General features: G+C 40.7%; 1 protein-coding gene across 1 annotated transcript in view; it reads left to right on the top strand.

The window, feature by feature from the left end:
- HSD17B12 (hydroxysteroid 17-beta dehydrogenase 12) overlaps window positions 1-26,620 on the top strand; it is a 90,866-nt gene that overhangs the window by 32,646 nt on the left and 31,600 nt on the right. Inside the window, 4 exon segments of the mRNA XM_069784672.1 lie at window positions 812-858; window positions 5,508-5,583; window positions 21,367-21,477; window positions 26,136-26,200. Of these exon segments, the coding sequence (XP_069640773.1) occupies window positions 812-858; window positions 5,508-5,583; window positions 21,367-21,477; window positions 26,136-26,200 (299 nt within the window).

Below are 26,620 nucleotides of genomic sequence, written 5' to 3'. Positions count from 1 at the left end.
TGTGCTTGCTTAAAAAAGTAGTTGGAAAAGCAGATTCTGGATGGAGGAATTGCTATTTAGTGAGCAAACTGAGATGATCTGGTGATCTGGAGCAAACTGTTATGGCGAGAGCCTTGGAATAATCTGTCAAACTAATGGCATGTTGAGTCACTCGGAGTTTCTCAGCATGTGGAAAAGAATCCTAGAAAGGCTTGAGGATTGACAAAGGTCCCAGTCACCCACAGGTGAAAAAGTTTAAGCTCTAGAAGCCCAGCTTGCAATTGATAGCTGCATCAGTCACTCATACTTGCTGCTAGTAAGCACAATGGTCACAGGGATCTGAAATCTACTGGAGAGTCACTAACAGAGACCTGTTGCCCGTATCCTAAAATGTTTGTTTTGTTGGATGTTTACAGGCTTTAAGATACTTTATATGTTACTACATACTTAAAACCAAGTTGAGAGCGGGTTTAATAGTCATAACTGAGCTTTTTTTAGTTAAACGACTTGGAAATCTCTCTCAGTCTGCAAAGCTTCTGAAGAAGTGTGATGGGCTAGAGGACTGGCATGAGAAGGGGTGCTGAACCTGATTCTTGAAACAACTGTTAGGCTCCTAAGTCCATCTCTTCCTCTCTTTTCTTACACATGGGAAGGTTTTAGTGCGAGTTATCGAAGAGATTTAATAAAAGTTGTATGCCTATTCCAGAGACTTTGATGTGTCTCTTGGCTGGAGTGAGTACTTTAATAGCCTACTAATGAACACACGTTGTAGTTATTTCTGTGAAGTAACTAATGTATGTCTGTCTTTTTTTTTTTTTGCTTCCCCCCGCAGTGGTCACAGGAGCTACTGATGGGATTGGAAAAGCCTATGCAGAAGAGGTAAGAATTCTTATCGCTTAGAAGTGTATCTTGATCCTTGGCAAGATGTCATGCTATCTCAACTCTGTCAAGCAGCAGATCATATCTCCTCACCTTATCTTAACATAGATATCTGTAGAGAAAGAAGTCTCCTGCCTTGCCTCCCCCTGGTGACCAGCCAAAAGTTGTATCCCTTTTTGTTAATTTCCTTTATTTGTGAATTCTGTTTTCAGCCCTTACCTTGTCCTTCACTTTTTATTTTTAACTTTTTTTAGTTGTTACAATTATTTTAACTTTCTCAACCCTTGGTATTTCCAGGCACTGACTAAATGGCATTTCTAGCTGCCTGCAGTATGTTCCAATTATTCCCTATAGTTCATGAAGTCTCTGAAGCTGGCTTTTACCTCTATCTCTTTTACTGAGCTTTTGCTCTTGATGGATATGTGGGCTCCAAATATGGTACTGGAATGTATTGCTTAAGACAGAAAGTGCCCGTTAGTATGGGGCAATTTAGCCTATAAGCCCAGAGAACATCATGACAAATAGTGCTGACTACAACAATTTATAGCAAAAATAACTTTCAGCTCCAGCATTGGTATCAAAGCAAGCCTGTCTCTACTAATTTTTGTGTTCTCTGAAACACCAGCATGACTTTGTGTGAGGAGATCAGCTGTGAGAGATTCCCTTTCTCTTGAATTTTTTGTTCTGCAGAGCCCACAGGAAAAGTACCATTCCTCTTCACAGGTAGTCCTCGTCCTTCAGGTTTCCCTTTAGCCCTGTGTGCCCTGCCACCTGCACCCGTGGCCCCCAAATTCCTGCCTACTTTGCAGAAAGTAGCACCTTGTCCTACTGGGTCAAGAACGGGGAGTTGGCTGCAAAAGGAATTGAAGCCTAGTGCCAACAGCACCTGATCCTGGCGTAGAGCTGACAGCTCATACATGCCAAATACCCCAGTTACATGGCACTGAAGCAAATGATGCAACACTTAAATTTAACTGCCCAGAGCAAGTGGGAGGAGGTCACTGTGCCCAGGGCATAGCACTATCTGGAGGAAGTCCTCTGATATGGGAGACACCCCCTGAACAGCACGGGAGATGAGTTTCAGGATCTGTATGTTAGGTTATCGAGTGAATGAAACTACAGCTTGCTTTATGTTCTGCTGGTGTCTCTAAGAACCAGGCTGCCTTTGAACACCAATGTGTGCTGCTGGCAGACCCCTGTATTTGAACCACCATTAGGAAAGCTGATGGCAAGTATGAGATCCTGCTGGGAAACAATGACTGTTTCAGCTTCTTTGCTAGAGTTGCTGTAGGTACAGAGCACTCCAAAAGCACCCCAGGTACAAATATTCATTCTTGGGCTATAGAATAAAACACACTTTTCATGAGTTGTATTTAGTATTGTTACTTATGTATTTCTTCAGCATAAAACACAAATCCACCCTTTGACAGTTTAGGTGGATGAAGAATACTTGGTGGAGTCAAGTGTGGCTGCAGGGTGAAATGTAGAATACCTGAAAAGACTTCTCAATCTTTCAATTAACTCCAGAGATGTCTTCATGAGACTGCCAGCAGAGGCTTGACTTTCTCCTAGAAATTCCCTTCAGATTACTATAAATGCCACTGGCATACAGCTGCTTGGGCACTGATGGCTGTGATTATAATCATGCAGATTAATTCCTTTTCCTTGGAGGAATTTGTGAGAAATGCAACGGTGTGTTGAGAATCGCCTCTTAGAAAGTTTGATGTGGTCACCATTAAGTGATGGAAAAATGTTACAAGTTTGTGGATTCTCTGGTTATACTCTGCTCTGCTGGTTACTTTCCTTCTTTTCCAAGCAATAAGCTGTTTTTACACTTTTCACTCTTGCAGTATTAAGATGTTTATCCTTTGCTCAGCACTGATATAGTTTTCATCACTAGACCAACGCTTCACGAAGGGTAGTGCCATGGTAAATACAAGTTTTCTTTTCTGTCCAGGTAGCGCTCTCCCAGTCCTTGATTACAAAGCAGCACGCTTTTTTTTTTTTTTTTTTTTCCTCCAGGATATGGTCAGGAGTTGCGATTTGTTGCCTCTTGCCCCTCTCTTGCTGTCTGCTGTTTGCTTTTGTGAAACATGAGTTTAAATTTAATCTTAGATGTATTTGTATACTAGTGGTAAACTAGAGACTGTGATCCCGTTGTGTACTCTGCTATGCATGTCTGCTTAGTATTGCTTTTTCAGATCCTCTTGATATACCTACTCTAATAAGAGTTTTAATTCTGCTTTGGTGGGCTCTTAATGACATTCCTTTCTGTCCTGGAGAGAAAGGGCTTTAACAGCAGTTGTGTTTTGCTACTAAAGTGGAAAATGTGGCAGTTACTAACATGGAATTTAAGGAAACTGGACACCTACATCCACCAACTCTGTTAGAATGGTGATTCTTGCTTGTGTGAATCCTTAGACTACAAGAGCATCTTCCCAATGTTTGCTATTCTGGGTGAGTTTTGGGGATTAGTTTAGGTCTTCTCATTCAGCCTTTTCATGACTCTAGGGACATTGGCCAAATATCCGAGTATAATGGCAGGTTATCTGCAAAGCAAGTGGGTCATCGTTGTTTCTTATATGAAAATGTAATTAGTAAAATGTAATTAGTTACTGGGATCTCAGAGGATCATTATTGCTCTTTGGGCTCTTGTGGTTCCTTTCAACCCACTAGGCCTCTACCAGTGAAGTCGGAGCGCTCAGCAGAAACTGATCTGGTTGCATCAAAGTCAAACTGAACTTGCTGTTGAACGCTGTATCTTTTCCAAATTTGATTATTTCTGTTAGTGATATTCGTTCCTAGTTACAGGCTCTTTCCTTGGCCATATTATGTGCTCTGAACTCGGAGAACTCCTTTTGCAAACGGGTTTCCATTTCCAGATTTCAAATGCGCTTCTCGGAGTGTGTCCCTTTAGTGTGAACGCAGCAGCAGTTTCCCTCAAGCTTGCTCTTGTGGTGGAGTTCTCTAAATGTGCCGAGATTCCACTAACTGGGTGCATTGGCATGACTTTACTTCCTTGGCTTTTGAGACAAGTACAGCTGGATACCTTTTCATAAAGCTCAGGTACCTACTTAAGCAATCTGAGAGACCAGAGGTCACGACTGCTGAAAGAAAGCAAACTGTGTGTCAACAGTCTGGAGCTTGCACCCATGAGGAACATCTCTGGGGCTTTTTTGCCCCATGGGACCACAGCTATTTCAGACTCTGAGTAGATTACTGTCAGATTGTCCTCAGTGTCACAGGCTGAGATACTTTTAGGTAAAGTATTTGCCTCCACTGCCTTGGTCCTGTGGAATGAGAGAATGCTACGTTATTCCCTTCTCCTCCCTGCCTTCCAAGCCTACTGTTGGTTTTATAAAAAGTTTATTCCAGTGAGCCAGGTGCTTATCTGGAGGTGAATGTGTTCATCCCTTTCAGACAATTGTTCTCTTAACACCAGATCGTTTCCTTGAGCGGAAAGCTTAAGTTACCCATAAGCCTGAACTTGGCAGCGGTGTGTTAGCAGTTCCTAGTGTGAGTGTCTTTGGTTTCAACACACCTCGCTCTACAGTCATGAGAGATCTAGTATGAGATTTCTTATGCTTGGAGATCACACATGGGAGTGAAGTACAGAGTTCGCTGACAAACTTCATCATACTTCTCCCTTTCAGAGGCTTTCTTGGTTTGCATACTTCTGCTAGAAAGGTAGATGAGATTAAGTCACTTTAGGTTGCTGCTGTACTGTGCTGTGGTGTTGGGTTTTGTGTGTGGTTTGTTCTGTTTTGTGGGGTTTTTTTGTTTCGGGATTTTTTTAAATTTTTTTTTTTTTTTTATTTCCTTTAAGACCCATTCTCACCTGCTTCCTAAGGCAGTGAAGGAGTTTTATTGGAGCAATGAGAACTTACCTGTTTTTTATATGTAGGTGTTAGGTGTCTGAAAGGCAGTGTCACTGTGAATTGTGGATATATTGGTTTTACTTTTCACTAGAACAGGGACTTACACTAGTCACAAACATTGTTTTCATTGCTGAGTAATTCAGAGAGGTAGCTGTCTTTCTGCAGACACTTTTAAACTGAGTTGTTAGATCACATTTCAAACTTGCAGCAGTAGGTCTGATTTGATGACCAGGATATGCGCTGGCTACAGCTTAAGTTACGCAGATAGCTTCCCTAAAAGAACTGCCTGAGTAAATTAACCTTTATACCTGTGATTAGTACAAAGTAAGAGGGGACCCTGACTAAAGGAAGGAAGTATTGAGTGCTGGGGTCATTTTGCAACACGGGTGTTCAAGTGACCATGGATATCTTAACTTGGCATGTAAAACTTAATTATGGTTGATAACTTCTTTGCTCTGACTGGCAGAGGTGTTGTAAAAGTTCTGTAGAATATCTGCTGTTGGTTTTCTCTTTTATAAATGTGCCTCTACACCTGCATTGGATGACAGAGAAAATAATACATTTGGCATGAAGGGAATCAAGTAAAAAGTTACATGGAAGTATTTGTCCTGGTTTTCCCCTTCATGTTTCTATTTAAAATTGTAATTTTTTCAAACTCGCTGGTCATATACTGTTGCAATGTTTGACAAATTGTACAATTCCTTTAATTAGGATACTAACTTGGAAGCGATTTATGACTGCTCTTATGTCTCCTGTTTTGTTTTGTTGCAGCTAGCAAGACGTGGAATGAAGGTGGCTCTAATCAGTAGGTCAAAAGAAAAACTGGACCAGGTTGCTAGTGAAATAAGTGAGTTGAAAACTTCTTCCCTAAACTTCACAGTCAAGCTTATAAATAAATGCTCTTGTGCACAGTGCAAATGTTACAGATATAAGTGGTAAATGCCTTGCAGATTAATTTTACAGATGTTAAATATTTAACTTCTGAGAACAATGGGCTTAATTCTGGAATAAATACTTCTAAAACTATTAGTCTTCTGTAAGAACAGCTCACCAGGTCAGACCAAAATACAACATATCCTCATAGTAGCTGTCTACAATCATAATAAGGTGAAAAACATGCAGCCATTACTTCATCAAATATTCTGTCAGCTTGAAGCAAGTTTGATTTCATGGGCTTCAGCCATAAGGGTGGTTTCTTTGTAACTCAAAGTTGTTGAAAACATGTTCCTTATGTTAGTTGTTGTATTACCAAGTACACAAATTTACTGTGGGTAGCTTCCCCCTCCTCCCCCTTTTTTTGTTTTGTTTGGATAAACAAAGATCAGATTAGAGAGCTGTAAGCTCTTTTGGGGTGGTAAGTGTGCATAGTCATAGGAATACAGGGAATAAGTTAATGTGTTTAAGAACCTGTATTAACAATTGTTTCTTCAGTAAGTGTGTAGTAAATGGCTGTAATGCAAAAATAAGGGAGCAACTTAAGTATTCCACTCACAAATGTAAAATGGATATTTGTACAGGATCAGTTAGGAGAAAGCTTCCTCAAGCCTCATGCTGACAAATGATTTTCCAATCAGAGCAAAGTATAACTGTAACACACAAGAATTCCTCTTGTAATCTATATCTCTTTTATTAAGGCAGATTTCGTGCAAGGTTATTAGTTTATGCAGAGTATGTCAAGATAAAGTGAGAAATGTAGCCTGCGTGTAGAGGTTTTTGATAAGCAGGAGTGGGAGTTGTGTACTATAAAGCAGGTTTCTGAGCATGATGATGTTGGGTAAACAAACCTTTAAGATTATGCTTCTGTGCTACCCTCCCTTGTCTTGCTTAGACTTGCCTAAAATGGTTTGTGTACATAATGCAGATAATTGTAAGAGCTGCTCTCTTTCAGAGGTCATAAACGTATTATTCTGGCTTGAGTTTGTTAAAACTTTTAACAAAATTATTAGTGGTACTGCTTTACTGTAAAACATAATCTGCAAGTCAAACCTCAACAAACTGTTCTATACTAAGTTGTAAGGGGCTGCTTAGTGAATGTAAGGATGACTAAAAGACTCAAGGACTTCAGCTTGCTTAATGGTAACTGTTTTACTAGCTTACTGAAAGACAGAGGGCATACAATTCTGTTGATATAAATGCTGCTGTCTCTGATTTTTAGTGTCCAATGTAAGATGGCATATGAAACTGTTTTCTAGACAGAAAAGTCTTCCTTTCTATGTGTATGTTTAGGTGGTAGAGAGCATTCCTCCTTAGAGCGAAGATGGCATCAAGTTCTATCTTCTGCTAGTTTGGAAGTAATTGGCGTTGTTCATTGGTATCCTGCATTTAAGGATCTCACTGCAGCATCTGGACGTAACTGCGATACTCAAGTCAATGCAGTCACAGTGTAAATGCAACAGTATAGGTGTCACTGCTCGGGTAACCTGCATGAGTACTGAAGCTTACTGCAAATACGTAAGTTGCAACAAGGTGGTCTTTTTGGTGGTTCACTGCAGGAGCCGGATGGTAGTTTGCTGCATACGTGTGTGTATGCAGTCACGTTTCTTAAAATGCTGTATAAAGTTGTCTTGCTAGGTAAAAGTGTAACTGATAGAAGTATCTACAAATATTTTGTTCTGGAATCAAACACTTAAGCATGAAGCGACAAGCTTCCTGAAAGTGGTCATAACCCTTTTTGTAACAGTCTGAAAATCTCTTCCTCCTTGGGAATTAAGCATGATGCTGACAAGACAGATAAATCTACTTCTTTGAGCTTTTGGCACTTACATGATAGCTGCTGGGGGAGCTTTTCAGATTAAAAACTAGGTACGTGTACCTATGTAGAGCAGCCTGTAATACATAATTACTGTTAGGCCTCACCCAAACATTTTTCTGCTTTCTTTCCTAAACCATTCTGAAATGAGATGACTCACGTTGGGTTTTCGGAACATTTCTTTTGACAACACTGAGCTACTGAAATGAATACTTTGTTCATTGTGGCATATGCTGAAGGATTAGGATAGTCTGCATAATCAAGTGAGCCTGAGTGGCACTTTCGGATCCTGCTAGGTTTTAACTGGACAGAATTTTCTTGTATTCAGGCTCGTGTGGTGTCTGCAGTCTGTTCAGATGTTGTCATATATAAGGTGGGTGACTCTTTTAGAGCTAAGGCTGTAACTACTTGGGTGTTTCCCTTGCAGGCTTTTAAGGTAGCTTTAAACTTCTTTATGGTGGTCCCGCAATTGTTCTTCAAGTTAATGTGAGCTTGCTCCTGTTGAGTAACGACCTTTAATCACTTTAAGGAAAAATGGCTGTTTGACTAATTCCAGTTCTTTGAATTGTGTGAGCCATGCATGTTTTCAGTTCCTTCCTCATTTTCACTAATCAGAGTCTTGCTCATCCTAGTGAATGGATAGATGCCCTCTGCCACAAATAACGAGAGGCCTTTTGAGGGTCAGGTATGTTCATTCTATTTCAGAAGAATCCTTTTTTATGCTCTTAGAATATACTTATATTAGGAGTGATAGCTATGTACAAAATGTAAGTTGCATAACCACCATCATAAGGGAAGTACTGATAGGTCTTTCTGAATGTTAAATGCCAGCTGACCTGGATCTGATATTTTTGCGTGTGTATGCACATTAAACTGGCTGTACTGACGTTACAGGAAGGCCAGATGTTCTGAACTTGCGTCTCAGTTTGAGCAACAAAAAATAGTGGATTAATTACAGGTAGTTAAGACTTTAGAAGGCTTTCCAATCTGTCTTCAAGCATGTTGTAAAGCTGAATTTATTTGTGGAATACTTAGGTGTTGTAGGATTTGCCATGAAAGGGAAATTCTGCTTTGTGTTCCCTAAGAAGTAAAGCATAGGCCACAGACTGAAGAAGAAAAAATTCTGAATTTCCTCTTCAGTGGTCATGGACCACCTTTGCATGGAATTATATAGGTTTTATGGAAACATATTTGATCTTCTAATCAAGTTTTCATGCACAAACACTGACTACTAGGGTCACTATACAAAATGCTTGGTCTACTTTAGTTCATGCTACATCACTGTTTCAGCACCTTTTTTAAAGTGTCTGTTGTCTTACATCATTAGACGCTTTAAAAGGTTCAGGCAGGATCAGAAAGAAAACTTCTCTGTGAATGGAGACAACTATCTGAACACCACGTAATGAGGCTGTTCTCTGATTTGCTGTATTCAATAATGAGTACGGTGCAAGACATCTCAGGAGCTCTGTGCCAGCAGCTGGTTCAGGAGCCGTGGATTTGCAAGCAGAAAAGCTTTAGTTATTGCACTGCTGCCGATAGGTATGTTCTGAGCAGACTTGAGAAGAACTTTGCTGTAGAGACTCATTACCTAGGAGCTGCAATATGAAGAATGTAGTGAAAACCAGTCAAGCACGGAAAACACTTTAAAGAGAACTTGCCTGTAGGGAAATTGTCAAAAGAAGAATTTGGTATTGGTGTATGTTATTAGCTGGTGGCTTCACAGGACAGGTGGTGGAGTTGTGCATGAGCTGTGGGAGCCAAGAAAAAACAGTTGTAGCTAAGCAGTGTTCCTACTTGCAAGTGTAAGTATCTACTTACTTGTAGTTAAGTGCTTATAAACACAACACGGGAGATTTTTAGTTTGTCATCAGTTACTATTTAATTCAAAACTTTTTTTAAAGTAAATTCCCATTTGCAGCTTTAAAGGTGGTGGTTGTTGGTGTTACATATACCCAGGTGATAATATTAGCTCCTAAGAAATTGTTTGGACTGAAAAAAAAATTTTTTTCCCAATGTATTTTCACAAATCATCATTTAACTGGAGTACGTTGTCTTTTAAGCCTTTTATACTGTTTAAGAACTAGTGTCCAAAGCTTTAATTTGATTCTGCTACATGTCTGTCTTCAATAAAATACAGGTTTTTGCAATTAGAATATGTGTAGCTGGCTATTTACTTCCAGTAAGTTGCCTGAGCTCAGTGCGTAGTGTTCCTGAAGTTGCTTGGTCATGGTAGTTTCATCTTGAGCTGCTACTCTAACCCAAGATTTCAGGTACACTGTAAACTGACAGCTGTTGTGTTTAGACTTGGGATCTATCGTGTTCTCACTACTCTGGCATGATTTGCGAGTACAAGAAAGGAATGGGATGTGGTGCCAAAACCAGAAATGTTCCTTCTCTGTTTCCTAGGCAGGTGGGTTTTACAGCTTTCTTCTGCTTTCTTGGTAGCGAGATAGTGGGGAGCATTCTGAAGCACACCTGATGCTGACCACTGCGCTTGTGCCTCAGCAGTTACCGTGACCCTACTGCTACCAATGGCCAGTGCCCTCCCATGGCAAATCTGTCCCCTGCAGATGCTCAGCTGCACCTACCTTGGAGCACATTGCCCCTTAATCTCTCCCCCGTTATTCCCGTTTCCTCCCCCTCACGCTCCGGTTAAATCCTCCTTGCATCTTGGAGTTGGCAGGTAAGACTATTTGCATTTAATAGAGGAGGTTGAAAGGCGGACAAACTCAGTGAGGAAGGGGACATCATCTTCTTACTTTTCTTGCACAGAAATGACAAGGTTCACTTTCCTGAGCTTAACTTGAAGACTAACTGAATCCGGCAGTTATTTTGACCTTTTGTGATCTATTTCAAGGTAAATTAATGTGTTTGCAGCCTTCCATCATCTGAGCCAGGTTCAGCTTGACATATTTGAAATCCCCCTATATTTCTTGGACTTGACAAAATGGCTTCAAATTTTTTGGACTTGTTTTGATGCACTGAAGTCATCTTTCACATAAAGTTGTAGCATAAGGATCTTTGATGCAAAATGAGCTCTCGGTTTTCATCTCTGAAGAAAGTTTCCCTTGGATGAAGTGAAGAAAATTCCCATGGTTCTGCCTTGAATGGTGTCAGCCGCTTACTAAAGAAGCAGTTGTCAGGCACTGTGAAGAGTGGACAGAGGATTCAAGCCAAATTAATTTTTATGAATTTGTCAACAAATGAAATAGATGAACCCCTAACACAATCAACAGAGCATGTAAAAGACATAGAGCAGTTGGGAAGGGAGCTTATTTTAAGATTTTTTTCTTTAAGAAGCATCCTGCTTCTGTGGTTTGGGTTTTTTCCCCCTCTTAGTCCCTCTTTTTTATCATCTTCTCTTGCATTTTCTCGGTGAGATTTTGCCTGGATTAATTTGAAGAAACTGAGCAGAATGCTTAGAGAGAAACACTTGACAAGATGTTCCTGCAAGCTACAAGGTGCAGTCCTAGGACTACTTTACCCTTTAGTAGAATTTTGAAGCAGCAACAGGGTCGGACGAGCCACGAGCAAAACGTTCTGCAGGTGACTGGTGACATCCTTGCAAAAGAACGAACTTCGTTTACATACCAGCTGTCAGCATACAGAGTGAGACCACATTGTCATAGTTGCTTTTAAGGATGAAAACCAGTTTAAGAAAGTTTAGCAGTCGGTGTCACGGGTTACACATAGCAGTAAGTGATCTGGCAAGTTCTAGCAGATGGTGCTTTTTCACACCTGGCAAGACTGAGTTAGCCTCTTCTGGAAAGAAGGATTGGAAGCGTGCTTGCTGTGAACTTCACTGCCAGAGTGTTTCTGTGCAGTATTTGTTGTGCCGATAGTTTGTAAACCCATAAAGTCCAGGAGAAGAAATTTGTAAAGGTTGTTTAAATGTGAATTAGGTGCTTTGGGTTTCCTTTTCTGGATATAAACTACCGCAGAAGTAGCCTCTTCTACACCTCGGATACTCTGTATGTTGTGTGTATAGGTTCAGGACTAACTCTGGGACCTAATGGTGTCTTGAGTCTTAATATTTTACACAGTAGGTAGGTGGATCAATGTGGGGGATGACTTACTCGGTACTTTTGAAACCTGGACTGAAGAACCAGGATTTAGTCATGGCTGCAAACATTCAGGGTCACTGCTGCCTCCACCTGGGAGTAGTTGGGTGGGGGAATAGGTTGCATTTTCTTTAATACACAGAGACTTAATGCCTGTCTCTGCTAACAACCTACTTGTAACATAAGTTTTTGTGGATGCCAAAACCAAGAGCCCTTGTGCTAGTCTCTGGGCCGTTAAACACCTTCTGTTAACACAAAAGCTGCAATATATTGCTTATCACTTTCAGTGTAAAATAAACTGAAAATTACATGAAAAATGAGTATTGGATTGTTTTCACTCAGTTGAAAGTCTGTTTTGCGAATCTGCTTTAAGGCAATTGGTGGAGGCTCTATTGCTGAGAGACTTAAAATTAGACCTTTTAAGAGGCTCTACAGGGAACGGTCTCTCTCTGGCACAAGGAAGGGACTGGGTGATGCAAACACTGCTGTCCTCCTTCTACAACTTCATTCTATGTGTGTATAGTTTAGTCTCTTGTCACTTTTTTAGCAGGTTGAGTTCCATTACACCAAGCCCTTTTTATCTGTCAAAGCTGTAAAAATCCCCGATAGACTTCTCTGCTGAGGAAATGGTGATAATTGCGTTTATGTTTTCTCAGGAATATGTTGTGGTGAGGAAAATAATTAATGGTAGTTAGTAGCTCTTCATAGAGAAAGAAAACTCAGTTGATCTGTTTTTCACAACAAATTCTTCAGAAAAAAAATTCCATGAATATGAAAAAAAGAAACCAATTAAAAAAATGGTGTAACTAATGGATACAAATATGCTTGCCGTGTAACTCTTTAAGCATGGGCAACACTTCCAGTGCTGAACTGGGTACTATACTACTTTGTTAATTAGTCCACATCTAATGCACAATATATTTTTCCCTTACAAGTAACACTTCGGAGAACCCTGAAAACTGTGCTTTTTAAGTGTCTGTCTTTTGACTTCAGTAAATGCTTTTTTGTGGATGCTGAATGCAGATGAAACTATCAGGACATAAAAAATAATGCCAAATTAGCATAGAAGCTTGTTTCACTTTTTAAATTTGTTTTAATTCATGTAGAGTGACTGACTTAAATGTCTTGAAATTGACTTGAGAGTAGGGGCACAATTTTTTTGTTAATCCATACTATGATACCTTTCAGTCTCTAAGTGACTCAAATTCTTCTTACTAAGTAATTCTCCTGGTCATTCTGGAATTCACTCTGTTGAACTTAAATCTGGAAAAAAAGTGGTGTGGTTTTTTTTAAAATCTGTTCTAATAATTATAGAGCTGGAGAATTTTAGACTTTTTTTTGCAAAAATTGATGAAAAATTCATGTTTACATGTGTATACATATCATGTGTACACATTGTCACAGTCAGGCAATAATAATGACATTAAGGAAAACAAAATATTACAGGAAGATTTGGAAATAGTCCATATGCCCTTCCTAAAATGAGTTAGTAAATTAAAAATGGCTTTCTTCACGCTGTGTAAAAACCGGTACCACCAATGAATATAAAAAAAATAAAGCCTTGGAGGGGGTTGAAAATAGTGTCAGGGAAAGAGGAGAGAAGGAAGGGGAATTTGAGATGCAGCCTGTCACACAATACTAACCTTCCCACACCTCACGTTACGCTTCTCTCTGAAACACCTTGGGGTCTCTGGTGCCCGTAGCCGTGTCCTGGAGTTGAGGGGGTGCGCATGGTCGGCATCAAGGCTGTGCTGGCCTTACCGCCCGAAATAACGTCGACATTTGGAAACGTTGCGGTGGCTTGACTGTGCAGCCCCCCCCAGGCTGCTTGATTTTGTGTTTTTTAGTCAGCTTTGTAATTAGGACAAGCTTGATTTGGGGAGGCTTACGATGTTGAGCATAATATTTGGGTGAGTGGGCTTATTGATTGGTCCTGTGTGTTGCTAAGAATGTTTTTTCTGACTTGATAAGTGTATCTTAGCTGCTGTAATATATTTTGATGTAATGGGAGTCAGAGAGGAGCAAATGGAGGCAAGCATTAATAAAGTGTGTTTTCTTCTTATGTTTTGTAGTAACAGCCCTGCTTATACACATTAAAAACTTAAATGTCCCCTGTGGCTCAAGGGTTTGTGGACTTTGGCTTAGAGATCCATCTTCTGCTGTGTCGTCTTTGAAAGCTGAGAAGTGAGGAATTGACTTGTGTATGTGTGTGTATATTGAAACTTAAGGCTGTTTAAGGGAATTGTAACATTTTAAATAAGGTCTGGCATTTTTTACCCATTCTATACTTCTGTGTGATTAGATTTTTTTAAATATCCACTATTTTTAAGGAAGCTGTATCTATGAAATTCTATGTGCAACTAGTGCAGTATGTGGGAAAAAAAAAATTAAAAAAAAAAATATCCCTGGCAGTGTTGAATGTGTAGTTGAATGAAAGGAATCTGAACCTATTTGTTAGTGCTTGACCAAATGTGCATACACATATGCTTTTAAAAATGTGTTGAAACATAGCAAGTTCTGTTAAATTGTAGGCAGGCATCTCATGCTATACAGAAACCGCTGCGTTCCTACCTGGAGACTTCTTTTGCAAACCAGGTGCAAACAGAGCTTTCTTTTGGCTACAACTTCAACTTCTGTTATTCCTTAGGTTACCAGTACTCTGCTTCAGAGGTTTACAGAACTGTCTATAACTTAGGTATCGTAATAAAAATCCTACTGTATCTGTTGCTGCGTATCTGCTCCCCTTCTGAACGCTCGTGTCTTTTGCATGGGGTCTGTGCTGTGCAGCATCCTCCTGGGTGAGGGTTCAGCAATGACCCTCCCGTATCTTCTGTGCTGCTCTCCAGGCCCTGGTCTCTCTCGTCTCCTCTTTTGCAGAAACGAGAAGCATGATCTGTCATTTGGGACAAGGACTGATATGGCTATACAAATGCGAGCTCTCATCCCTTCAGAAATTCAGTTTGCCTATGGACTCTGTAGTTGAAACAAATAAAATGCATGTGGCAAAAGAGCCCAGAGGTTTTGCTCTAGATTGCCTTTTCTCCATCTGTTACCTCTGCTACTGGGATCTGATTCCTGAAGAATATTGCAGGTTCTCCAGGGTTTCTGCTCTTTTTGCTCATAAGTGTCCAAACGCTCCTCTAGTAATTCTGTATTTCACTGTGACTGATATGGGCGGGGGAGGAGGAGGTTTGTATTTCATTTTACATGTCTTTCTCAATATCTTGGACTTCATTGAGTAACTTGGAACCGTAATTAACAGCTGGTCTCTATTCTGCTGAAAGGCAAAGCTCATTCCTTGCATTCTTAAGTCCCTACAAAATCATCAGAAAAAAACTAGCTCTTGTTATACCCAGCTGATTTGAATATGCTTCTATATGGTGAATAATAGTGTGTAATAACAATCTGCTGTCACCAGTCTGAAAGTATTTTGTCCTGGAAAACAGATTCCATACATGACACTCAGTGTGCTACTTCTGTGAACTCTGAAAGTCCCAAATTGGATACATTCCCAAAATGGATGGCTCTCCTTTAAAAAAAAAAAACCACCAACAACAAAACCCAAAACCAAAGACTTTGTAGAGCTATCTGCAGCTACTCTGTAGTCTTAAATTTTTCTTCATCTCTGCCCTGCATAGATACAGTACTAAAAAGCAGGAGGTTTTCACGTTTTGGTTTAATCTTTCAGCTTCTTAACCTTTATTGAAAGGTTACACACTCTCTTTCTGGAGTCTGGGTACTGGATTACAGTGAGTTTTGCCACTGCAGTGATACTGGAAAGGTGACATCTTTATTTGTGGATGTAGTTGAATCTCCTTACTTAAACAAATTTTCCCCCTCCTGTATGATGAAGAATGGAGAGCTATTTTTCTACTGCTTTGCTTGCATCTTTGGCCGTCCTGAAGCTAAAGACCAAGTGACATTTCTTTTTATGTTTTTGTTGCTTTATACCACATCACTCTGATGGCAATATTTATATGAGGCTTTGAATGTAAAGCGATGAGATGCTTCAGTTCTAGCAAGAGGTTTTTAATATACTTTCCCTGAGCTTGAAATAACTGTTCCCACTACCTGCTTACAATGTGGGCCTTGTATCCTGCACCTCTCTGTTGCAAAGTTGACTGGATTTGTTTCAACATACTCAGTGCAAATTCAAGCTGCTGTAGCCAACTGCTTTGAAACAGGTGGCGCAAGTAAGAATGTTATTTCATCAGGGATGGCGATCTTCTAGTTTTCCCGTTTCCCAGCAAGACTTTGTACCACAGAGCCCTTTAGCACTGACCCTGCTTCTGTCAGGTAAACTGAGCTGCTTCTGACCACTGGGCTAGTGTCTGTTTGCTTTCGCATCTGAGTACAGAAGTTTACTCCTCTGGGGGAACCTTCTTTCAAGCCCAGTTCATCTGTGTCTGAAAGCTTCATTTCCTTAGCATTTTCTTAGCCTGTCAACCAAGATTTCAGTTTAGGGGGGGCTGCTGCTTCGAATTATTTGCAAGCTTCCAAAAAAATAAATTTGAAGATGCTTACTTCCTAGCCACTTCACAATTCTTTATTAGTCTTTATTTAGGATGTAGCTCACTGTAGTTTCTAACTTTCCACTTTTTTTTTAATTCCAGTGTGAACCTTTTCTCTGGTGTTCTAGGTAATGCAGTGCTATTTTGCACCTGACCCTTTTTAGTAGCAAAGGTGTGCCCTAGTTTGCCTGATCATTTGGATTAGTGTTTTCCTTGGATAGCAAGACGCTGGATACATTTCCTTTAAGTCAGACAGACATCTCTCTGGCCTTTGGAGTTAATTAAGCTTTTGCTTCACCAAGTGAGGTTGTAACTAACCATCTTACAGATGAGAAAGAAGGTGAGTGTTGTGTCTTTTCGGCTGTTGCTCGGGATGGTGCTGGTGTGCTTTCTGCTGCTGAATTGTCCTTTCTCTGCTGCTTCAGTTGTGCCTGCCTGCTGAAGTGCGTGGTTTCCATCTCTACCAGTCTTCCTTGAGTATTACTCCCCCCGCATCCTCCCGTCCCCCATCATGCAGCATCTTTTACTTATGATCTTTCTGGCTACAAACTTAATTTCATTTGGCATCTGGAGGTACTGTTTCCAATGTAAGGTAGAACTGGGGGTCTTCTCTGGACCTCTTAGGCTTAATCTGTTCTTTAGCAGCCCTCGTTCTTGCATTTGTATGTAAACGCTAATGTCACAAATGTGTAAGAGTAGATATTCTTTTCCTGTGAACTGTTGATGACTTAAATTATGTATGAATACACGGGTATACTTTTAATAAACATCCTGAACTTGACCATTTAGTTTCTGATTTTAAAATGTCGAACTCTTTTGTTTGCAAGAACTTCCATGAACATTAGACAATGTCTGTATAAAAATGAAAACCCAGAGTGTAGGAAGACTGTTGAGATCTGGACATATAATGTGATGCATCATTTCTTTTCAAAGTGTGAGTGTATTTAAAAGTTTATCATGGTGGAGATCCCTTAGAAGGAAGGTGTAGGATAGATGTGGCTTTTGGTTTTGCTGTCTCCATTCCACCTTCCTTGTGCTTGTGAAATTCAATAAGGTAGGATCTGTAAAAGCTGAAAGGGGCAGGTTCAAATCATGAAAAATCTAGAAGATGCATAGGAGAAGACTGACATGCATAGGAAACTGAAAAGATGGACATGAAAACAAGTAAATGTTAACATCTTAATGTCCTCCAGCTCAAAATTGAGAAGTAAGAGAAGTAAGTTACCTCTTTAATGTTATAACCAAATGTCAATGCAGTATCAACCAATGCATAGTGACAGGAATGGGAAAGAAAAAAATACTGTTACGAGGTATGACTGAGGAAGAGGACATGGTAGCTCAAAAACCTTGGAGCAATCAGAATGGATCCAGGCACACCAATTTGAAATTTGGTCAGTTCTGCTCTTGGCAGGTTCAAAAGCAAAAAACGTGGCAGCAGTGGGGTGGTGTGGGTGCTGAAAGTGTATAAGGATTTATAGTGATTGGGCAAACAGCTGTAGGAAGAATTGGCTGAAGGCCATCAGGGTAGACAGACCCAGCTCTGGAAGTTTCAGAGCAACGAACTCTTGGAGCTTGGGATAATAAATTGAGGAAACATTACTGTGTACTTTCCTTATTATTTTTTTTATACCATTTTCCTCTTTCATCTGCTACAGAATACCAAATACTTGTATAGATGTACCTCTGGACAGACCTGGAATGACTGCTTAAATGTCTTTATACTTATTTTGAGTAGTGGCACCTTAACCAAATTTGAGACACTATTTGGAGTACTCTTCTGAGGATACCAAAGGCAGTGTTTTTTTCAAGGGATTATCCATAAAAGTGTTTGTATTTCTGATGGTGTGTATGTGAAGAACGTGGTTAAATAGCCTATTTGTTTCCAGACCGTCTCATCCTGTATTGTGCAGGAAGGCGTAGAATGGGAACATGCCTCAGGAGGTCAGTTCTTTACCACCTGTGCAAAAAGTGGCACGCTTTTCAGTTATATTATGTTCCCCTTCTCATGGGTAGTTTTTATACTGCCTTTGTTTGCATGAGAACTGTTTTTCTATAGGTATTGGTCTGGGACGTTCTGACTGTGTTCTTGGGTTGCTATCTGGATCTTTGAAAGAATCCATCCCAGTATCTTCTACAAAAGTTCACTTTGCCTTTTTGTTTTGTACAACATTTGTACCATCCTGCTCTTATCACCATTATGACTATTGGTTTGTTCAGCATTCCCACAGCTGTGAAGATGTTTTGTCAAGGCTTTTTGTGGTCAACAACTTATTTTTCAAATGATGGTGTGGTTGCAGAAGATCATGTCTGCTTTTATTAGATTACCAGGATACTGTTGTGCATAGCTGGTCTCTTGCTAAGTTACCAGAAGTCTTGGCTCAGGTCATACAGACCCTGTAAATTAACTGGACCTGTGCAACTTTAGGTTAAAACTTATTTGTAGGGTCAGTACTGATCTCATCTGAGATTTTTAGTAAATGAAGTGATTAAAACACTGGTGTGTCAGAGTTGAGAAATGTGAAGGAGGTCTGCTGAACTTCCTTTCCCATCCTTGAGACCTGACGGGTAGGTGATGACTGGCTGCTGCACTGCTGTTGATAGCGTGGTGGTGTAATATTCAGTCCCCACAACTATTGATAATATGGTGGTGGAATATTCACTTCCCTGCTAAGAAGCATTTGAAGTACCAGTTCCAAAGATGAGACGTAAGGTTCACTTTTCAATGTATCATCAGGAATGCTGGACACGCTGGCAGATAATATCAGCTCTTTCGGATCCTTTAGCTGCTGACTGCAAAAACTGGCTTGATACTCTTCTTTCCCTCCCTGTGGCTCCTGAGTACCTCATGGTCTTCAAGCTGAAGGAGTTTCATTAAGGAGTTTCAGGTTTTCTTTTCTTGGACAGCAAGAGCCTGGTCACTGCTAGATGCCGTGGATTAGGACATAGCCTGCTTGCTTCTTTCTCTATTACACTACATCTCAGAGTCTTTTTGGCAGATAAAACAAGGATGTGTGCTACTCTCTTCTAGTCCATCTGTTTGAGAACATCTTAATCCTTCTTAAGATCAAGGAAATTCCCTTTTCGATTGTTCATACAAAGCAGAGCACATCTGTTCTCTGCACCTTGTGCTCTGACTACTAGGACGAGCTTACGCAGAAGTGACTTAATGCTATTTCCATTGCCGTTTGACATGGATCCACTTTATCAGGTGTATCTACTAGTCTTTTCTCTGATGTAGCGAATCATTCCATCTATCACAGGTTCTGGGACAGAGCACGGGGTACACAGAAGTTACGGGATACCTGAACACTGGTGTGAAATGGGGAGGGAGGGTTTGGTCAGTGGGTGGCATCTGCTGGGGCAAGACACTCTTGCGTGTTTGCAACAAGTGACCGCACAAAGCCTGTGTCCTCTGGCCATACCAGTAGGCAGTCTTCTACTTTTCCTATGTTTTTCTACACTGTACCACCCACCCTCCATCCACAAAGGGTGCTGCATCTTTTTATAGGTGTATTGCTTAGCTACCTTAAATGTAATGGCTCTTTGCTAACCTTCTAAAGGCTCGGAGAAGGGTCCTGTGTGAACAGTGGTGTGAGGACTTCTAATTTTTTTTTTCTATTTATAGTAATAAGTCTTCCGATTTTTTTTTTTTTTTTTTTTCCCTTACCTTATCCTCTCAGTATCTCTGTAGTGATTTCGAAAGGCTTCAAAGGTAGATGGGTAACAATCCTAATGAAGAGTGTTTAGTATCAAAGGGCCAGCACCAATTGAGCAAATTTGTGAGGATGGTGTTTGGGTCCTTTAAACAGCTCCCATTTCATGAGGCATCTGAGTGGCAGTGAAGACAGCTGCAGATCCCACAAAACAGTTAAAAATGGCATGTCTGTAGAAGTGTGCGACTTGGGCTTTGCCCACCCAGTGCACTTGCACATATTAGGTGTGCCTCTAACGCTGCACTTAATTCAGCGTCCTGTAAGAACTCAAACGTGTGTGCTAAATATTAGAACAGCTGTGTTCAAAAATAGACCGTTTCTACTCCCCCCCCCCCCCCCAATGTTGAACTTGATTTTCTTCTGACGTGATCACAAGACTACTACTGCAGTAGGGGCTTAATGCTATTTACGTTGTCATTTGACATAGCAACATCTCTCAGGGGATTTTTAAACAATGCAGCTGTTCAGGAGAGATGAAGAGGTTGAGGGTGGGGAGAGGGGAAAAGAAGGAGAAATAATTTCATCTGCCATTAGGGATATTGAGGGGGAGGGGGGGAGGCAGCCAGCAAACCAGCGAGTTCAGTAGATTCATGATTCTGCATGAATGGACGGCAGGATCATGGGAGTCGCGGCTTTCCCTTGAATGGGAAGGAGCATCATGGGAATCTGGCTGCTTCTCATCTTTTTGTGAATGATTCTTTTCCTTTAACATGGCACTGCTTTTATGAATGGCTCTGGGGGCAAAGTGCTGCAAAATCCTTCTCAAGCTGTATACAGGTTCCTTAAGGAATGCTGGGGTGGGAGTCAGGTGCAGCAAAGCAGAGATGCTGCAATGTTAAGCCACTGTTCTGCTCTTTTGAAGTCTGAGAGGACGTTGTACTGATTTTAATTCAGTGTAATTAATGTAGCTTGATGGAAGCAGAATTGCTTTTTACGCGAAGTATTTTCAATACTTGCTTGCTTCTATTTCAGAATGTAGCCGGCTACATGTATTTTTCCTGTTCTGTTAAGGTTGGAGATGACAGCATATCAGACTGGTTTTGGAATGATTAAACTTGAAGTTCTGGTCTTCTTGTTCACCCACATGTTCCCTTTTTGAGTATTTAGTATTTTGAATATAAATCAAAAAGTTCTATGGCACCAGAAGTGAGAATGGAAACAGAGGGCAATAATGAATTGTTTTGCTTGGTCTGAAGCATTCAGCATTCATCTGGCTTAAGTTGGAAAAAAGTGTTTTTGTCAAGTTGTACTTGAACACTGTTTTTTACCTGCATTTTCTGATTTCTGCTTTTTTTTTTTTTATTCTGTGCAAACCTGTATAATTTGTTTTCTTGCCATCTTCGGTGTCCCTTACAAAAATGTGCTGAATCATTTGAGAATGTATGTTCTCACCAGAAGTAGCTTAATGTCGCAAACTTCTTGTGCAGGTTATATTAAGATTCAAGGGTTCCTATTGCAGAGGTGAAAATGTTAATGTGTAATATTAGCTACTCAAAATAATATTTTGTAAAACTGTAATAACTGATATATTCTTAATATCTGAATGGTAATTCAACTATTTCAAAGTTAAACTTCTAAAATCTTTTTTGTTTCTAGAGGAGAAGTACAAAGTGGAAACAAAAGTCATTGTGGCAGACTTTGGAGAGAGAGAAGAAATTTACAATAGAATCAAAGCGGGATTGGAAGGCCTGGAGATTGGTGTTTTAGGTTTGTATCTGATCTTTCTAAATCTTTCATAGTGGTGTTTCGTCTTGACATGCCTACTAACTTTTTCCCATATGGAAGTTTATTGAAACCAATTCACAGAAGCTAATGTTTGCCTGACTAAAACTGTGTTGCTGCATGCTTGATGCGTTTTTTTTAGCTTCCCGTTGATATGCTACACGAGATGGTGCTTGCACGAGTGCCTACGTTCTAGGAATTGTGATGCTTATTGAATGTTTTCAGTGTGCTATTCTGTGATTGCTAAAGGCTCTTAGCTTATGGCTGCGTGCACAGTGACTTGACCTAATGCCACCTTAGAACCTAAGCGAGCTCCAGATACTTAGATTCAGCTTAGCAGTAGAGCCCTGTGGGAGAACCATTAACTTTTAATTATAGAGCTGTTGAAATTTAATCATTACACTATAGCATCAAGTAACTGGTTCCTGCTTCAAAAGTTTTAAGCGTGTTCTGGTCATGTTGGTAAGCTGCAGTTCTTTTGCTGGTAGCAACGCAATATGCCCAAGTATGGGTTGTGATAGTGCAGGAGTGTAGGTGGTGTGGTAGTCCTTGAAAAGACAAGGTGATCCATCCAGATACTTTGTCAAATGTAGAAATGAGGTGACTTCAAGAAGGTGTTTATCACAAGCTAAGAAGAGTTTAAACATAACAGCAGTTTACCTGAATCTTTTCAGAACAGTGGGGTAAAGGCAGTTGCTTATCAGTTTTCCGGTTCTTTTCATGGAAGCATGTATGCCTGTGCATATCTTATATTTCTACAGTTACTCAACATGGGGATGAGAACCTGTGATGGTTAAACATTAGGCATGGACCTTTTATAAAGTCACATGGCTCAGACATCTATTGGTATATTTCATCTGATGAAGTACTTCTCACTACAAAACTCATTTTACTAACCTGCAGTGCAGTAATTGGAGCTAGAACTGTTTTTTTAAAAAGCGAATTTCAAAATAAATTCATTATAAACGTGGTGATATACTACATGAACTTTGTTATTAATAGATGAATCTTGTTGTACGATGTCTGCAAATAATGCCCAAGAAAATAGTGTATGTAAAAATTCATTTAAAAAATAACGTTAAAGGATAAAGCCCAGAATGTTCCCTAGTACTTCTGACTTGAGATTTGAGTACGTACAACTCGTGACATCCAGTATTTAATTGCTATAAAAATTCAAATCCATTGGAGTAACTACAACTGCCAACGATGTGTTTTGTGTAAAGAGTAGTTTTGACAAAGCTGTGGATGCCTCATTTCTGGTTTCTGAAGGAAATAAGTTCCAAAGAAACTTTGAAGATTAAAATTAATGTCTGTTCTCATCTGTCCTGTCAAAATCAACTCAGGGAATGTAAGGCTTGCAAGCTGCCTGTCACGTAGCAATTGCTGCAGAATAGTGTATCACTTAAAAGTCTCAAAACACCAGCAAACCTTTTACTGTGTGAGGTACATATCCACACTGGAAGAGTTTTTTATTATTTCTTTGGCTGTGATAAGGTCATGGTAATGCACAAAATCATGGAAGTCTGAATCTTTGTAGTCTTGCTCAAAGTGGGCACTAAAGCAGTGATGAACGTGTCTCAAATTTTGTGTAAGCTTATTACAGGAAAACAAGCATGTTCCTCAAACAGATCCTGGTTCTTGCTTTTATTTGCATGAGCACCTTGACTAAAAACATGGTAAAAATAGCAACTAAATGCTTTAGAGTTGTGTATTCTCTAGCTGAGTTCCTCCGCTTTTTTTTTCTTGCAGCCATTGCCAGTGCAGGTTTACAGAAATCTCTCTTCTAACTAATCACTAGCAGTTTTAGTCGATCTCATGCTTGAGATCATCAGATTACGTGATACGGGGGGGGTGTTCCCCCCAGATATAGCTGTATTAATAGAAACCACTTGCCAATGTAATTTTTCAACATAGATGATGGCTACTCCAGAAAGACTGTATCTTAATTTTTTTTATGGCAATTAATTTCATGCTTTAGTGCCTTGTATTTTAAATTCTGTAGCTTTTGTTGCAATCTGAAATACAGCTTTTGCTGATCTGTGTTTTTCACGTTTGTGTGAGGGAAAACATGGGTTTGAATGAGAACAGCCGTAAGGGATGAGTTCTCAGGTTCCAGTATATTTTCTTCTTTAGGTCTCACCTGGAACAGTAGGTATGAGAAGCATTGGTAGCACAGCATAGTTGCCAGTGATCAATGCTGACTATTTTTTAGCCTTATGCTTAAGAGACACAGGAGTCTCCACGTATAGTGCTCGAGATCGAGCTTCTGATTATACAGTTGCACAGTCTAACTAAAGTACTTACAGATTGAAATCCTTGTAAACTTCTTATTTGGAAGCTTCTTCTCACCCACATACGAAGGCTAAAAGAGTTTACATAATGTTTTGCTGTGTGTTCAAAACAGCGTCTGTCAGTGACTTCGAACATGTGCTAGCTACAGCAATATGTTAAACAAGCAGAGGTGGGAAATCTTCCTTTTGGTGTTCTTAAATTGCGGTGATTCTGGAAAGGTGTTTGAGCTGGACAGTATCTTATCCTCTTGTTATCCAGATTTCTCTAGGTAAAATATGCCTGTACAAACTGAAAATGAATTTTTTTAATACCCTGTTCCAAACTGCGGCAAAATATGATCTGGTAGAAAATGATTGCTGAAAGTGGAAGGGTATGTATCTGGGACCCAGCCTGCAGTAAAGGGCATGAATTTTGTGTGACTGTCTCTGTAGCATAAATCATATAAATACTCTACATTTGGAGAGAATAACCAAGGCTAGTCCCCAAACCCTGCCACAGTTCATAGCCAAAATAGAGAGATGGACTGAAAAATAGTTTATTTTAGGATGAAGAAAAGGAAAAAAACTGGCTCACTCTGGCAATACCAAGATTGGACCTTCTTCCTTTTCAAAACTTTTGTCTCTTTCTAAATATAGCAAATGTCTGCTGGGAATTTGCCAACTCCCTTTTTCCCCTCAATTCCTGTATTTTTAAAGGTTACCTAAAAGTTAAAAATTTGAAACGCACAGCATGACTAATGAACTAAGGGTTCCCATAAATACACAAAGGTCTGGACTAAAAGAGCTGTCATCTGAGGGAAGTCTCTGAATGAAGTTTGTGCATTTGGCCAGAACCTCTCCTGCGTGTTATCCCTATTGATAACTTGAGTATCTTTTAGGTTGGGTGTTAAAATAATAGCTTTCGGCACAGGTGTAGGGTTTTGTTGTTGTTGGTTTTGGTTTTGGGGGGGGGGGGTTGTGGTGTTTTGTTTTTTTTGGTTTTTTTTTTTTTAAAAAAAGGCATCAGTACCTTTTGACGGTGTTTCTTACCCTGTGTAGATTCCTGCCCTGGAGGTGCCCGGTGCCACTGAGCATCTGTAGTGCTTTGGGATTCTCTGGGGTGTAAGACACTATATAAATGTAAAATGTTGCCGCAGCAACCAAATGTCACACGATTCACTTGCGTAAGATGAAGAACTGCTACTTAGGGAACGGAGATCCCATTTGCTTTCTTTTTTTGTCTCCATATCAATATGCTTTATTAAGTTTGAGGCTGCAGAGCAGCGTTGTTTTCTGACGGTATGAGAAGTTTTCCCCTACTTGTGTTGGGATTCCAGAACGGGTATCGGTTTCATGTCTGAGAATAAAACCTTGCCAGTCTGAAGCGTTTGGGGGGGAGGTTTAAGTAATTAATACGTCCTCTGGGCTAATTTTAAATGCTGCCACGGAGGGGGGGAAACACTTCGCAGGTGTGACGGGGAGAAGGCTTTGCTGCGGCGCACCTCCACGTCGGGACCGCGCAGAGAGCGGACCAGAATCCCTGTCCGAGGGCAGATCACCTCCCTCCGAAACACGGGCTGCTCGGTGCCGGGGCGGGGGGGACAGCCTGCCCCGGTGATGCCTTGCCTTTCCGACCCCCCCTTCTCCACCTCAGCTACCAGCCGCCGGAGCGCTGCGGGCTCCTGCTGCCACCTACCGCCGGGACGGGCCTCGACAGGGCGGGCTGGGCCCCGCCGGGACGGGCCCTTCCCTTCACCGGGCCGGGCCCTTCCCCTCGTTAGGCCGGGCCGAGCCGGGGCCTGGCGTGGCCGCAGCAGCGGGCTTGCCCGTCGCGTTCCTCGGCGGGAAACCCCGCGCTGAGGTGTGTGAGTTCGTGGTGCGTGTCCCGAAAGCGATGGCTGATCGCAGCCCCCCCGGGGAGGGAGTGACTGGCCGGAGAAGTACTGGGGACACATGCCAGAAGACTATTTTTTTTCTTTTTTTTTGGTATCTTATTTCACTTGTGTTTCAGAACTCCGTGCCGATGTCGCTCGTATGCTTGCACGGCGCGCGCTGGCGTTTCTGAGAGAGGAAAGGTTCTTCCCCTGCGCGGTGAAAAGCGGTGGAAGATGGGCACGAAGTGCTAAATGGGCCAGCTTTCAAACAATTGGAGAATTAAACGTTTACACGCTGAAAATGGCTGGTGGATTCACTCTGACGCTCCCACTTTGGGGTGCACAAGTAGACTTACAGTTCAAGAAACTTGGCTAGAGCGCTTAGAATGTTTTAAATGCAACGTTTTAAGAGTATTGCCTGAAAATTGATGTTAATCAGAGCGTGGGGAATCAGGTGGCGCCCAAGCAGTCTAATTAAAACTTCATGCTTTCGTTTCAGTCAACAATGTGGGAATTTCCTATGTTTATCCTGAATATTTTCTTGATATTCCAGACCTGGAGAAGGTAAGTGCTTTTGTGGCACCTTCTAGTGTTCTAGTCCTTAGCACGAAATGCTTAACTGATATGGCAAATATGTTTAGGTTTGGTTAAGGTACCTACGTAACAAGGTTTTCTGATTAGAATTAAGGGTTCAAAAAGCTGAGAGATTTACATAAGCAACACAGCACAATTCAGATGATAGCAGTCTCAGTTTTTTGTGTTGTGTTTTTTACATACTCTTCCCTTCTGCTTCATTTTATATTTCTATTTCAGACAGATGCTCTGGGCTCAATATCTGAATTCCACTCCTGTCCATGGTCTCATCTGGCTGTTGTTCATGAGCTGTTTTAGCTTGGGGGGGTTTCTTAAGTGACTGAAGGGAAGGGAAGCAAGCAACTTCATGAATGGAAGCTGCATATGCTATAACACTGTTACAAAACTCAG

The sequence above is a fragment of the Haliaeetus albicilla genome, chromosome 5 (genome assembly GCF_947461875.1).
Source record: "Haliaeetus albicilla chromosome 5, bHalAlb1.1, whole genome shotgun sequence".
Classification (NCBI taxonomy): Eukaryota; Metazoa; Chordata; class Aves; order Accipitriformes; family Accipitridae; genus Haliaeetus; species Haliaeetus albicilla.
The sequence above is the reverse complement of the archived record's forward strand: the minus strand, read 5'-3'. Positions and strand labels throughout refer to the sequence as shown.